At 33.9% G+C, this 15,534-nt stretch overlaps 1 protein-coding gene across 3 annotated transcripts in view; it reads right to left on the bottom strand.

The window, feature by feature from the left end:
* Positions 1–12,327, bottom strand: part of DACH2 (dachshund family transcription factor 2) — a 548,049-nt gene extending 535,722 nt beyond the window's left edge. For all 3 annotated transcript variants that reach the window (XM_081276418.1, XM_081276416.1, XM_081276417.1), the window contains exon 1: positions 11,621–12,327. In XM_081276418.1, coding sequence (XP_081132544.1) covers positions 11,621–12,129 — 509 coding nt within the window. In that variant the 5' untranslated portion in view covers positions 12,130–12,327. The remainder of the gene's footprint in view (positions 1–11,620) is intronic.
* Between the last annotated feature and the right edge of the window lie 3,207 nt (positions 12,328–15,534).

The following is a 15,534-nucleotide window of genomic DNA, read 5'->3' as shown; positions in this document are numbered from 1 at the left end:
CCCATCTATTAGTTGCTAGCCCATTCTCTATTTGCATGAGAAATACTTTCTCAAGTTTTCTCCACCATTATTTAGCTTCATTCCTTTGTCCATATACAAATATAACTATATCAATCCAAACCTGACTGAAATATAGTCCTGTCTAGAATCAAGAGGCTTCCTAATTGGAAAGAAAATTAAATTATGGAGCTCCACTTTCCCTTCTGGGATGGTACACGAGTACATATGAGACAAATTCTTTTACATTTTTCTCATTAATATGGAAAAAGACCTAAAAAGAACAATTATTTAATTATATTTACATGTTAGTTCTCTAGAATGACAAGGACCAGACCAAAACAACTACAAGTGTAAGAAAGTGGGTATGTCAAATTTATATATATATAAAGCTCTGAAACAGTTACTACTCTCTTCAGACATCACAATGTTCAAAATGTACCCATAATCAAAATGACTGCTCTTGTCAGAGCATTCTCAGCATCTAGGTCATAATGTTCCTTTTCTTAATTGCATGTTGAAAATCAATTAATTATTCCCTTCATAGAACAGAAACATTTCACAAAAATCTCATTTAAAACTATACACAACAATGTGGTTTAACCAAAAAGCCATGATTCCTCTAGTGTCCACAACTGTTTATTTAACTTATAGAAGATGGCTATTAAGGGATCCTAAGCACAGGAAAGTGTGTTAAGTGAACAACTGGCCTCATGCAGTTTGCCAGGTTTTGATCTGCTAACAGCCTCTAATGAGTATTGTATCCAGTAAGTACATAAATCTTTCCACAGACAACGTCAGAGTAATTCCAAGCAAAATATACTAATTTAGTAATCACCAAACAACATTATCTAGTATACTACTGTTAGCTGTGATATATATGCTGTATGCCTGATTATGTTCACTCACTTCAGATATTTTTTACACAAAGAATTTCATTTCACATGTAATTCAACTTTCACATGTTTATGGGCTATCTTCCCTTGCCCCCAGTGAATGCTCATGAAATGGAAATAAAATTTAATATTGGAATATGCAAACTATAATTAGAAGAATATTCTGAAATTTTATAATGTACTGCAAAACCTCATTCGTGTTATTTTAATTGTCCATGTTTTTAATTGAATGTGTCATTTAATGTCCCTTACAATAATGTAGTTTAGCTAAAAGTTAACCATGTACCAATAAAATTCTACTCCTCGGTAATCTGGAGATGAGAAAAGAAGAATAGAGATAATTCATAGAAACAGTACTTTACTCTTCCTTTGTAAGTAGCCTCGCACATAGTAGCTGCTTACTAAGTATTTGTTGAAATGGAAAGCTAATTAAATTGGAAAATTTTCATATATTATGGATATGTTATGTGTTTAAACTGAATGTTCTAATTGACTTATAAAATGAAAACCAAAGCTTATATGTTATGCATAAAATGTACTATGCAGTAAATTCTTTTCTATGAATGAACTCGCCTTTTGTCTTCCTTAATTAAAAACCAAGGGGGTACTCATAAATTTTTATACAAAATAAATTTCGAAATTTAGCAGATTACAGGCTACTTCAAAGCAGCAATATTAACACTAACATTAAATGATTAATGATACATGTTTGTAAATAATCTAGTTATCCAATGTTGTTTACACTTAAATATAATTCATTTAAGTGTCAAATTATTGTGAAAGAATTAAAACAAATGACTCTCTCATATCACTATTTCAGTTTTAATTTTTAATGTATAATATTGTACAAAGCCAAAGCCAATGAAACCTTAAGCATGATGATCTAAATAGTTTAAAATGCTCCACACAAATGAAAGTAAGCTTTTTAACATAAAAACATCTTTTAAATCCAAAGATGCACATTTAATAACTATTTTTAACTGAACCTCTCTAGTATAATTTTAAATACTGAAATGGCTTCTAGTGTTCATATGACACATAAAACAGATATGTGAAAGGAAATTCAATGATTATTCAATAACAAACATGATAAAAATATGTACTCATAAAGTTTATCTAATTTAATAAATATAATTGGCAGATAATATGGTTTATATATCCTAAGCTACGTATTTATTCATTTAAATCCCAATAATTGGACAGATAGAAATGAATTTTTCAGAATCCACAAATTAAAAACAATATAGCAGAAAAGATATTTACTGGGGTCTAACTGATATCCTCAAAACTGTTTGAGGTGACGTCAACTTGAGTTTTTGCAATTAAACTCCCTTGTACTGAACTCAAGAGGAAAACATATCGTAAGACATTCCACCCTATCTTTGGTAGTATTATATAGAACTACTATTCAGTGTATGTTTATTATCCTTCCAGAAGCATCAAGGCCTAAAATACCTATGTAATAACATTTTATGGATGGTAATATTAAAGCATTTATATAGTTTCTGTGAATTTATTATGCTTTCATATGGCATTAACTCTGGATTCTTAAAATAGGTACTATATAAATTGTATCTATGTACCATACTACCAGGTGCCAATAAGAGATAATATGGTCTTATATGTTAATTGTGTTTTTTAAATGTTTTTCATTTATTACAACAGACTACCACATAATTGATATATAATGTAAATAGTTCATTTGTAAAAGTAAATATACCCAAATATTTTTTTGTGATGGCAGTACTATGCTTTCTAGACAAACATGTGATAAACAGACTTCTTCCAAAATAACTGAAAGCTCAGAAACTAACATATTGCTGTAAGCTATAATGGTTATAACTGTTAATCCAATACACCTTTTATACAAACCCATAAACACATGAGTGGAAAAATAGCACAGATGTTCATCTCTAATGCAATTTCCATTCAATTTCCTAAGTGCGGTCCCTGTGTGCAAACTAGCTTAACATTATGTTTAGCTTGCAAATTCTTTTAATAAATAATGAATGCAATAAAACTAGGAGATCAATGGCAAGCTGAGAAATCATAAAAAAAAGGCTTTTGTGTTCAGGCTGTTGCCCATTTCAAACTTTAATCCAGAGACAGATCAATAATACTTTTTTTTCTTTTTAACCCATCACTTAAATAGCAGATAGTCTAAATGTAGTCTAAATGCTGTTACCAGCTAGCGGTTGCCAGCAATCTGATAAGATCATGGAATAGAACTGCAATTGGATGTTTTATATTTTAACATATATACTGCATTATACACTATTAAGCACTCAACCTGTTTAAAAATAAAAAGGTTGTACAACAATAAAAACACTGTGGCTCATTATTTTTTAAGCTTTCCTGTACTATATATTTTTCCAGTAGTGTAATTGCTACTATTTTCTCTAATAAAACTAATCATAATGGATCAAAATAGTACATAGATACAAGTAGTTTCAACCTCAGGGGTCTGAGATGAAAGGAAATTTTGCTCTGCAAAATTAACTACAGCTGAAAGAACTAAGTTATTCCTTTAATGGGGTGGTAGGAGGAAACTTCATGCAAGTTTGAGTTTCAATTGAATTGGGTCTTCAGACTACTCAGGAAAAAATATAAGTCATTTTTCTTAATATGTATTTGTGTTTCTTCTAAAAAGAAGGGAGGAAATCTATCTTCTTACCAGCTCCTTTTGAAGCGTTTGAAAGCAGGATCACAAGTCAGCCATAACAAGGGTGAATGCTGATATGAAGTGGTATAGATACAAATCACTGAGAATCGTTTTATGGCATTAGGCTTGGTTTTATTTATCAATTCTTTTCTATAAAATATCTGAATATCTCCCCTGTGTTTTCAATAAAAGGTAATGTTAAGAAGTTATACTTTCTATGATGATATATTTCATTTCAAATATTCTAATAACATATATCAGATTTTAATACCTTTACATGTGCATTTGTGAAAAGTTTATGGAATGATTCAAATATTTTTACACTAGAGTTAAGATTTCAGGATTATGTCTTTCTAGTAACTGCAAACTGTATAACTACTTGCTTATCTTCTTTTTAAGGATCAGCAATTAATACAAAGAATTCTAATAAAAGGAATAAATGTGCATGTGTGTTTATATGTGTGACTATGTTCATTCAGCAAATGTGAATTGGGTGTCTATTGTACATAATATTAGGCTTAATGAATTTTTACAATGAATAATAATGAAGATAAAATGACCTCCCAGAAATTATGACTATAAATCCATGGTTTGTTTTTTGTAACAATTTCAGTTCTTTTTTAATGGTAGATACTTATAAAGATATCAATCTAAGCCAGCTGTGGTGGTGCACACCTATAATTACAGTGGCTCAGGAGGCTGAGGCAGGAGGATCACAAGTTCAAAGCCAGCCTCAGTAATTTAGTGAGACCCTATCTAAAATTTAAAAAATAATAATAAAATAAAAAGGGCTGGGGATTTGGCTCAGTGGTTAATTACCCTGGGTCCAATCCCCAGTTTAAAAAATGTGTGTGTCTGTGTGTGTGTGTATGTGTGTGTGTGTATGTGTGTATGTTTTATAGACATTTTCAAATTAAACAATTTGTATTAAAATGTGTATTACATCTTGTGCTCACATTATAGTAATTTCAAAAACCATATAATGTGGTGAGATCCTACCATAAGACATAGACATGTTTCAAAACTTTATTGAATTTCATTATAAACTTGTCTTCAAACTCTGCTATAGATCTGTGATGTATGTATCTTAAGCTTCAAAGATTATCCTAACACTGGAGATAAAATCTTTCGTGCAGAATTTGAAAATTAAACAGAATAATATCATATGTTCTCTATTGTCTTATTATAATAAAGGTAACAGTGAAATTATGATTAAATAGTATCATAAAGGGGGGCTGGGGTTGAGGCTCAGCAGTAGAGCACTCACCTAGCACGTGTGAGGCCCTGGGTTCAATACTCAGCACCACATAAATATAAATAAATAAAATAAAGGTATTGTGCCCAATTACAAATAAAAAATAAATATTTTTAAAAATAATAAAAAGAGTATCATAAAGGCTTATAAAGAGGATCTACTTCCAAAAGCTGAATTTTTTTAAAAAAATATTCTTCAAAATGTTGAACCTCCTTTCAAAATTTGCAATTGCAAGTATCAGACATTAAATAAAATGTTATATTACCTACAACACTAAATTCATAGTATTCCATATCAATTGACAGGATTCTTTCTCTCCCAAAACAAAGATTATGAAGTGGGGTTCTTCAGGCCTAATAAAGGTATATAAAAATAAAATTAAAATATTATAGTCAAGATATTTAATGATGTTAGGTAATTTTCACTAGAGTTATATCAAAGTTCCTTTAAGTGGATATATGGTCTTTCTAAATCTGAAGATTTAAACTACAAAGATAACATTTATTGTTACAGAATGTTTTATGATTTATAAATTATTACTCAGAATATAAATAACTGATATATATATATATATTAAAATGAAATAAACACTTCTAAGATTTTCAGTATCACAAAATGAGGAAATGATGAATATACAAGAACTGGCTGTCTCCTTCCTACCAAAAAATATTAAATACTGAAGGAGTTCTATAAATCCCTTGGTAAGAGTGTACTGCAGTTGCATTAATCAAACAAAAAGATTATTACTAAGGATTTAAAAACTAACACCCTTCCATAATCAATTTGGATACAATATTATTCTATTTATAGTGACACTTTCAATGTATCCCAATCATATATTACTAATTCTCATTTTCCTCCTATAATTATATATTAATGTGGAGGCACTATTATATAGCTATACTATATTTAGTTTTTACACTTTATTGATTTCCACCATTTTGGTATAGTTAATAATATACCATGAATATTAAGAATCTTTCTCATGAAGAATCTTAAGATTGCTTTGTTATTTTTCTCTGATTCCTAAATAAAATAAAACAAATTTAGTTGTTCTAGCAGAAAATGGAAAAAAGGGATGCCGCCACTTTAAAAGCTTCAATCTCTTTGACATTGCTGGCAGTGTATGGGAACATTAATGCATCTGTCATGATAACAAGCTAAGAATAACATCTAGACATCAAACCAAGCAGAGAATCCATCTGAAGTGATTCATTCAGATCTGTCTCATTGATTTATTAAACACAGGGCAACATCTGCAGCCTCACAGAGCCGCTTGGTGAAATTAATGCAAGATCAATTCAAATGGAAAAAAGTGTAAAAGAGATAAATCAAAACACAATTTGCATGCATTTCCACAATCAGGCTTATTGGGTGCAAATGCTCAATTTCCCTTCCAAACCAAATGTGTTTAAATGTTGTTTTGTCTTTGTAGAATTGTGTGATCTGAAGTGACAGGGAAGAGTTTTGCAGATTTTGATGGTGAAAGGGGAAAAAAGGAAGAAAATATGTTACCAAAGACCTTTTGAATATGCAATATGAATATCATTAATACCTGATTGTTTTGCTTTGGGAGAAAAGGTTGATTTGATATTTGTCTCTAAAAACATAATATTTTCACTTTTGGATCAATTAGTGTAGTTTAATACATATTTGAAATGTGTAAAGTGTATAAATTTAAATCATGTGTATCTTTACATGAACAAGATAAAGTGCCACTAGATATCTAGATTGACAACTGAGATATAATATATTGTGACTAGGATATCTCACAATTATATTTACCTGCAAGAAGCATTTTACAAACAACTAAGTATTTCATTAAGACAAAATAATGTCACTTAACAAAGTATAAAATAATTCAGGTTTGATATCTTCTACAAGTATTAGGAATTCCTGTATAAAGCCACATAAAACAATATTGTCTGAAGACGATCACATCCTAATCATTTATTGGTGTTCATGTACTAGACATTGAGGGTAATGTACATAAAAATTCAAAGATATACTCTATCATGTCATGGATCATTTCTTTAATATAGTATCCATAACCCAATAAATGAGTTTTTAAGACAAATATGAATACAAGTTAAAGTATTTACATAAATACAAAAATTATTGGTTATGCAGAAATATAGATTTAAAATGAATATACACACAAAAGTTCTGTACATTAGCATATGACTAGATTACTTTAATTGTAATCCTGATACCATTCTTCTTATAAAAGACACAGCATTGTTGACTATGTGACTGCTTGTAATGGACAATATGACTATCTCATCGTCATCCTTTGAAATAAAATGTCTGTATTAACTGCCTGGATTCATTTCTAGAACCTTTTTATCATTTCTGAAAATATATATCAGCCCAGGGAAGTGATACAAGTTCTTTAATAATTGTATGTTGCTTAACTTTACTGTAAATGCCAAACATCAGTTTTCAAAATAAATTACATTATTCTGTATGGATCATGAACTACAAAGTATTCATCAAGTGTGAATACAAAGCCAAACTCATCGACTGCTTACAATAATCATATTTTTAGTATTGGAAACTAGTTTTAAAATGTTGTAAACATGGTTATTCTTCTCATAAAGTTAGTCTAATATCAAGCCACATTTATGTTCTGTTTACACACTGTCAAAATGAACTATAATTGAACTATTTTGAATTTTAATTTTAAAAAGTGAATTTTATACATTTAAATATATGTTGAAGCATATCCCCAAATACATTATTAAAGTCTCTTCTTAATTATACATTCTTGTTTCTTCAAGCATCCATTTAACTCTAAGTGACTGAATAACATTCAATCAGTTGCTCCTCAAACAAAATTAAATGCCAATCATGAAATCCAACAATGTTACTTTCATATAGATAGGTAGATTTTTAAAAATAACACTAAAATATCATGGATGATTCCCAATTTAGTGAAACCAATTTTGTATTTTACTGCTACTAAACTTAGGACAATTTAGTAGTAAAATTCACTGCATAATAGTGAGAATTTTAGGCATTTGCTTTCTGAATCTGCCTCTTTTCTGTGGTATTGAAAAACTCCAAGTTTTCTTGTATAATAAATGAAGAGAAACCCATAGTGCTTTATCTTCAAAAACAAAATCTAAAACCATATAATAATTTTTTCATTTGGTTTAAGAAAATTCACCATTTTCTTAATAATTCTCAAAATAATTTCCCTATAATTATTTTTTTAAAGTTAAAGATCATGAAGGGAGAATACCGTATAGCCCTTTGAAATTCCAGTGATGTAAAGCTTCACTTAATAGAACAATGTATGGTCAAGAGTTTTAGTCTTATAATTCCCTAGTTTTTGAAGCAGATATTATTTCCCAACTTCTTTTCTAGAAAAAAAAACACTTTGAATATTTCAGTAATTGACTAAAACAAAACAGTTAATATAAGGTACTCTTTGAGATGCTGTTGTGACTTTCACACTATCAAAAAATGATGTGTATTCATTCATTTATCTTCAGAGCACATTGATAAAATGTGCACTGAACCAAATCAAGATGCTACTTAGTGGCAATGTGTTAAAGTCTCTGAAAAGGACAAATGTGAAAATGGTCCATTTTATGTGTCCTGGGATAGCATAAGGCATTCCAAATTAAAATACACTAAATCAGGACATGTAGTCTTCCCCACACATTTGACAGATGGGGAATAATGCAGGAAAAGAAAATTTCCAATGACACCAATACAAATAGTCCTTCCATTCAATAATATATTATGAAAATTTATACATTGGAGATGAAAACGAATCTCTTCTTTTAAAATAAGAATATAATGTGAGAGTTTTCATTCAACCTAATACATAATTTTTCAAGGCACTGCTCTCCCCTTCACCTTTAGCTAGAAGCTGTAAGAAGTCATGAGTCCTGAAGGACAATACTCTTTAGCCAGGTTTCCATTAGCACATTATTCATTTTCTTTAGACAACTCTATAAGATTTTCTCCATCTTTCTCTCCTTCTCATGTCATCATTCTGCTCTTTTCCTACATTTCTTCTCTCTTACTGGCCTTGTGTCTTATCTGCCTCATGTTGTCTCTCTTGTACCTCCTTCTCATTTAGATCCCTCATTTTTCACTGAATTTAAAAATCATAGAAATAATATTGATCTAAATATTAATTTCAAATTTAATTTTTAAATTCTGATTTATGAATAATTTAAAGTACATAGTCTGTAAATGTTACCAAAATTCAAAAAGCATCTTTCATAACCATCATTATATCTAGTAGTTTTTAACAACATGATTAATTATGAGGGTATTTGCACAACAAAACTTGGTAATGTTATTTTACTATTAGATTTTTCTAGAAATTGGGTTTTTCCCTACCTAAAAATTGCAATGTAGGTGTGTTTCTAGTAATTTTCCTCATCTTCATTTATGAATTGCATACATAGAATATATTTCACAATTTTTAACAATTCTATATTGCAATGCTTGTAACGCAGTGATAGAAAATAAATCTAATAAATAAAAGACCTATACAGAAAAGAAAATGCAATAGAAAGCACATTCATCATATCACAAATATATTTCTTTCTCTGTATTTAATATGTCTCTCTCACCTTTAGACAGATACATACACAAAAGCAATTCAAGCTAAAAAAGTTAGAAACTCAAATGCTATGATAAGAAGCAAATAAAACTTAATTGGATTAAAAAATAATAAAGGTATATTATAACAAAAATAGAATAAGACTACCTGTCTCTGAGTATATAGAAACTGATCACTTTTCCTTTCAGCAAGAAGCTCTATAAAAATTAAAGAAAAGTTTCTATTTAAAAAGGAAAGCATCAAAATGACAATAAAATATTAATCTATTTACTTTTAAAATACATAGATTTTGTTCAAGAACATATAAATTAATTATCATGGAAGGAAGAACTTCCTATATGTAATAATTATTCACTTTAAGAATGGAAGTTTATAAGAAGGGAGGAGAGGAAAGGATAGGAAAGTAGAGAGGTGAGGGAGAGAGAGGTAAGTGGATAGGTTTTCATGTCTGTAATTATTTAAATATAAGTGTTTTTGAAAGGTAACATATGAATTAGATGGCCCCTATATGAAGTTCCTTGTAATCTTTTGAATTCATATATTAGTAAAATGCTTTGTAGTCAAAGTAAAATTTTCTTTCTACTCTTACAACCCATAATTGCTTGTTTTATTGGAGGAAGCCTTTATCCTTTGTGTTTTAAGGTCATCTATCTTTCTTAAGAAAAGCTGATCTAATGAACTAGGTTTGTAAGCCCTAAATATGCATTAGGTAGGAGTTCTTACATGAACAGGTTTCTGTTCAATTGCTTGAATCCAGAAGAACACTTCTTAAAGGAAAAAAGAAAATGTTCCATTGTAAGTTCTGTAGCATTATCTTATTGTAACAGTAAGCAACAGTTTGTCTACAAGTTGTCAGTACACTTTCAACTAAACAGTGATTTGCATTTTACCATAAATGTGGTAACTGAGTTATAGTTTTAGATCATAGACCCAGAGATATGATCATATAAAGTTGCACCAAGACAGTGTACCTCCAAAGTTCTTTGCAAAATGATGAATAGTAGTGGCGTTTTACAACAAAACCCTTTGCTCCCATAAATCTGGTGACGGTAATTTCTTAGTTTGTATGCCAATCTCAAATGCCACATATATACTTTTGTAGATATTAACAGATTAGAGATCAAATAAGCTAAATAAAGACTAATTCACAGATATTTTTTAAAAATCAAATAATCTGGAATATAGTTTCTTTTCCTTTTTACTCAAACCATTGAACACAATTTGCTTCTGATGTGCAAATGGACATTTATACTTCAATGTACTTCTGAACTGTGATATGAAGGAGGCACACTTACAACCAGGGAAGCTGGCCATCATCATTTAAGGAATCCTCTCTTTGAGGGAATGGGATCCTTCCAACTGTTTGCCTGGTGGGGGGGAAGAGCTGAGAGCATCTTCTCTAGAAAACCTACCAACTTCTATACCAACCCCCAACCCAGCCCCAGCCCCAGCGTTTCATGCCCCACATTACCTTCTGTAGATTACCCAAAAGAGACGATCCCAGGAAAGTGACATCTGCGGTCTTTTTTTTTTTTAAAAAAAAAAAAAAAAAACAAGACTAATCTACTTTCCTGTACCATGTACCAGGGAGCTTTGCGCAGCAGGCATGAGCACTCGTCCTTACACACACTTGCGCGCACACACAATCACTACCAACAACAAACAGCAGTATGCATTCCACACACTCTCACAACAAACTTACAGGATGGTGATTGAATCACCCTCTGGGATGGATTCTAGACTTCCAGCCCCCTGCATTCCCCAAATGCTGTTTTCTGGGTTGCCAGCGTTGGAGCCTGGTTTACAGCTCAGCCAGCCCCCAAAGAAAGCCCCTGGTGTCGGTGTTCAGAAGAAAAACTACCCGACCCGTAAGGCCACAAAAGAGCAGGAAAGAAAACCAAATAGAGAAATTAACAAATAAACACAAGCAGCCAAAAAGCCATGCAAGATATGGGAGAAAGGCTGGAAAGTTTCAGTAGAGGACTGCAAACTGAAGTTTGTGCGGGACTTTTTTTTTAGACCCCAGCCCTACCACTGAGCACGGACTAGAAGGGACCCGCAATTAATGAGTCCTTCTAGTCCTCTTTCCCCACCAATTTAAAGTATGAAGAGGCAAGCTGGTTAAGACTCATTCTCTACAGACAAAGTTGGATGAGGGGGATGAGACATGCAAAAGAGGGCAAAGGGGCAAGAGCAGCGTGTGAGTCAACAAATGGGTGTCTCACCTGGCATTGGTGCAATCAGTGAACAAAGTTTCGAAGTCTTTCCTGGTGATGAGTTTGCAGCGGTTCACCCCAGGCTGGATGGCCCCCAGCCCGCGGAGGATCCGGACCTGCTCAACGGTACACACCACTGGAGATATGTCCAATCTCTTCAGCTTGGTGTACACCGTGTGCAACCCACCCACCAGGTGCTTGAGGAAAAGATCAAAGACTTGCGGCAGGCAGATCAGTTCCTGGCCATCCATCAGGAATGAAGCTACCTTCACCCCGTGCATGTCGACCATCCGGCACTCGTTGGTGTTGGTGTTGCAGCTGCCAACGCTGCCACTACCGACCCCGCCACTCCCGGCGCTGCCGCTGTGGTTATTGGCCATAAAACTGTTGATCATATTAGGGGTGAGACGAGGGGGCTCTCCCGGAGTGGAGTATAGGGGTTCGGCCCGAAATAAAGCCCCTGGGACGCCGGTACCACTGGAAGTTGCAGAGATCACCGGAGGTGCGGAGACAGACATGCTCACTCCTTCTCTATCGTGGTTCCTCTGGCCCTCGCTTTCTCTCCCTGACTCCTCTAGGTCCCCTCGCACTCCCTCACTCTCGCTCGCCCGTTCTCTCACTCCCTCTCTCTCTTTCTCTCCCTCTCTGGCGTGAGCTTGCTCGTTCTGAACTGTTCTCAAGTCTCCAGCAGCCCCGCTCACGCTCAAACTCACCCACTACCCAGCAAACAGTGAGCAGTTGGACCCGCGGCGGTCCGAGACCCCACCCCCACCACACCCCCTCCCGAGAGTGGCAGCGCCCCCCAGCCAATGGGCCCCACCCCCTCGGCGCCTGAGCGCATCGAATGGCTGCCGCTAGCGAGGAGGTGGAGACTCCCTGGCCGGCCTCAGACTACCTGAGGCGGTTCTGGGCTCGCGGGTGATTAGAGAAGGAGCCCGAAAAGGGGGCGGTGTGGTGCTTCTTCGGCTTCTTGCCTGGAAATCTAACAAGAGAACGTCCAATTATCAGGCAGAGCTCTGAAACTGTAGTACGCAATGTACCCATCTTCTCTGCGCCCCAGGAGCATAGGGCTGGGAAACACAAAGCGGGACTCCTGAAGGCTTCTTCTAATCACCTTCCCGCCACCTCGCACCCGGTTTCGTTCAAGGAAAGTGAGATGGCAGCGACAATTCCACTTAGATATTGCTCCCAAATTCTGTGAGCGCTAATAGGTTGCTTCGCCCATTTTCCTAGAGAAAGACTCCGGTGAGTTCCGAAGTAAACAACTCAGCCATTCTTCAGTCCCCCTAGTCCGCTGGGTGTAAATTATGCCTTACCCAGCGCACAGAGAACCGGCCTCCGGATCGCACTCATATCAGAGTTGCTGGGTCGCTATCTAGCTCATACACACTGATAATCAGGAAGCGCAGTGAGCCCACGAACACTTTAGGAAGCCGACTTAGTCTGTGGGTGGCAGATGGACACCTCATTTTACAGCACTTCCGCCACAGTCCTGGAACAGACTAGGCTTTCTATGTCCGCATCCCTTATTCTCAGGATTGCTCTTCACTATCCCCGGTAAAATTTATAAGAAAACTTATTTAATGCCTCAAAACAACCATTATAGACTACGAGAAAAGGGCAAAGGTTTGTACTCTTAAATGTGGCATTTCCCTCCCTTGTGTATGAGCTTTGAAGGTTCAGTCCTATAGATCAAGATTCCTCCTCCCCCACTTGTCCAATGCCCCAATGCAAGAGCTCATAATCAACAAAATGTCTAAATAGGGAACATTCCAAGAGAAAGGCATATTCTTTTCCACACAGCATATAGTGGTTAGCTCACCGTATAAAAGTTGTTTTAAGACTCCTTGTCAAGGTTTTGATACTTTGATAGAAAGGTATTTCCTGTGCTTCTCTCCTCTAGTGGTTAGTAGTTATTCAAGACAGTGAAATCCAGGCTTAAATTTTTTACAAAATGTTACCAACTACATAGTTCATACAACAACTCTGATATTCCTTCGGAGTTGAACTTAGCAATGTCAAAGATGGGGAGTAAGTGAGTTCTTTTTACTCCCTTAATAAGTCGTAAATGTCCTAAATTAGATTTCTCTGCCTCTTTCTACAACATATTTTTCTTCTTTTGTCATTTCATCAACCAAACCTAAGAACTGCCCTTTGGGGCCTGGGGTTGTGAAACAGTAGTAGAGCTGCTTGCCTAGCATGTGTGAGGTACTGGGTTCGATACTCAGCACCACATAAAAATAAATAAATAAATAAAGGTTTAAAAATTAAACCTTTAAAAAAAGAACTGCCCTTTGAATCTCTTCATACTGTTTTAATTTTAAATTGCATGAGGACAAAATGCTAAGAAGTTGTGATGGCAGTTGCTTTTGGAATACAGCAATAAGAATCTCTAATAGATTGGAACTTCTGCATCCACAAAACATTTTTGAAAGACATCAAATTGTTTTGGCTTTACTGGTACAATCGTGGGAAGAAAATAAAGACAAAACGAACAATTCTGAAGAGAGCAGAAGCAGAAAAGTACTGCTTCTCACAAAAATAGAACTGCAATGACAGAAATGTTTGTATTTACAAGTATTTTTAAATAAAAAAAATTGTTCAACAGGTGTTTTGACAGAAATAGCTATTAAAAATGTGTCAAGATAACTTGTCTATGTTAACTAACTATGATTAAAATTTCCAGTGAACAGATTTGATGTTAAGGAAAGTTTTATTTGAAATAGCTCTAATTCCATTAAAAATCCTACATTATAAAGGCCTTTTCATTCAGAGAATGATTTGGAGTTTTCAGAAATGTGACACTACATAGATGTTTTATATTTAAGAAATTCTGCAATATGAAAAGTGAAAAGTTAAACATTCGCTTAGACTCTAATCATTGTGATACTGAAAAACAAACATACTTTGATAACTTTGGATAACTTTGATAACTTTAGAAAAGGTAAGAATTAAATTTTAATTACTACCAGAGATTAAGGTTCAAATTCTAGTAGAAATACTAGGGATTCAAATTGGCCAGTGATCACTGAAGTGTTAAAGTCTCTTAGAAGCTTTCAATACACAAAAGACCCATGGTTTCATTATTTGAATTCCTTTCCATTGCAGTCCCCTAGAAAGTAGACTTAGTAATTTTCTTAAGTGATACTTGTAATTTAAAGATTTAGTCATCTAGATCCAAGACTCCAGGTGTTGTGTCCTTAGGTTTTCTTGATCTTTTGATTACTCAGTTTTATTGCTGCTATTTCTATTATTATTATATATACTTTGAGACTGAGACAAATTGCACACAGAGTGTTTGTTTCTATCCCTTTCTGACTTTAATGTATTCCCTAAGCCAAATATATTTCTAAATAAGGCTAGATTTCTACAAGACCAGAGGAAGCCTTGCATGTCAACACCCTGTAAGTTTGGAATTATATTAAGCAATATAAAATCATAAAGGCTGCAGTAAACAGGGTACCCTTGGGAGATGAGAGACCCTGCATTAAAACTAAGAAAATATTCAAGGTTTGTGAATTAATACCAGAGAGGAGCCAAACACCACAGAAATTATGAATAAAATTGGTACAAGCAGATACCATATCTCATCAGAACAAGAAGTTCTAGATGCCTCTAGATGCCTAATTCCAATGGAATGATTTGAGGCCTAAGCGTAGCTTCTCATACACTGAAATGCTATAAAATTCTTAGCCTTAATTAGAAATTTACATTTTTTCCTAATTTATGCTCGGTTTGGAGGGAAGCATGCTCATCTGTGAATTTAGGCCAAACATTCTACTTCATTTCACACTGTCAGTGAAATGAATATACCATTTTCATTAAATATATATTTAATAATATATATATGCAAATTTATGCAGGACTGCAAAATACCCAAAATGTTTGCAGGGGATGGTTTTCAGAACAGGCATTCAAGCAAA

The sequence above is a fragment of the Spermophilus citellus genome (genome assembly GCF_964194105.1).
Source record: "Spermophilus citellus genome assembly, chromosome: X".
Classification (NCBI taxonomy): Eukaryota; Metazoa; Chordata; class Mammalia; order Rodentia; family Sciuridae; genus Spermophilus; species Spermophilus citellus.
This window is presented reverse-complemented; position numbering and strand designations above follow the sequence as displayed.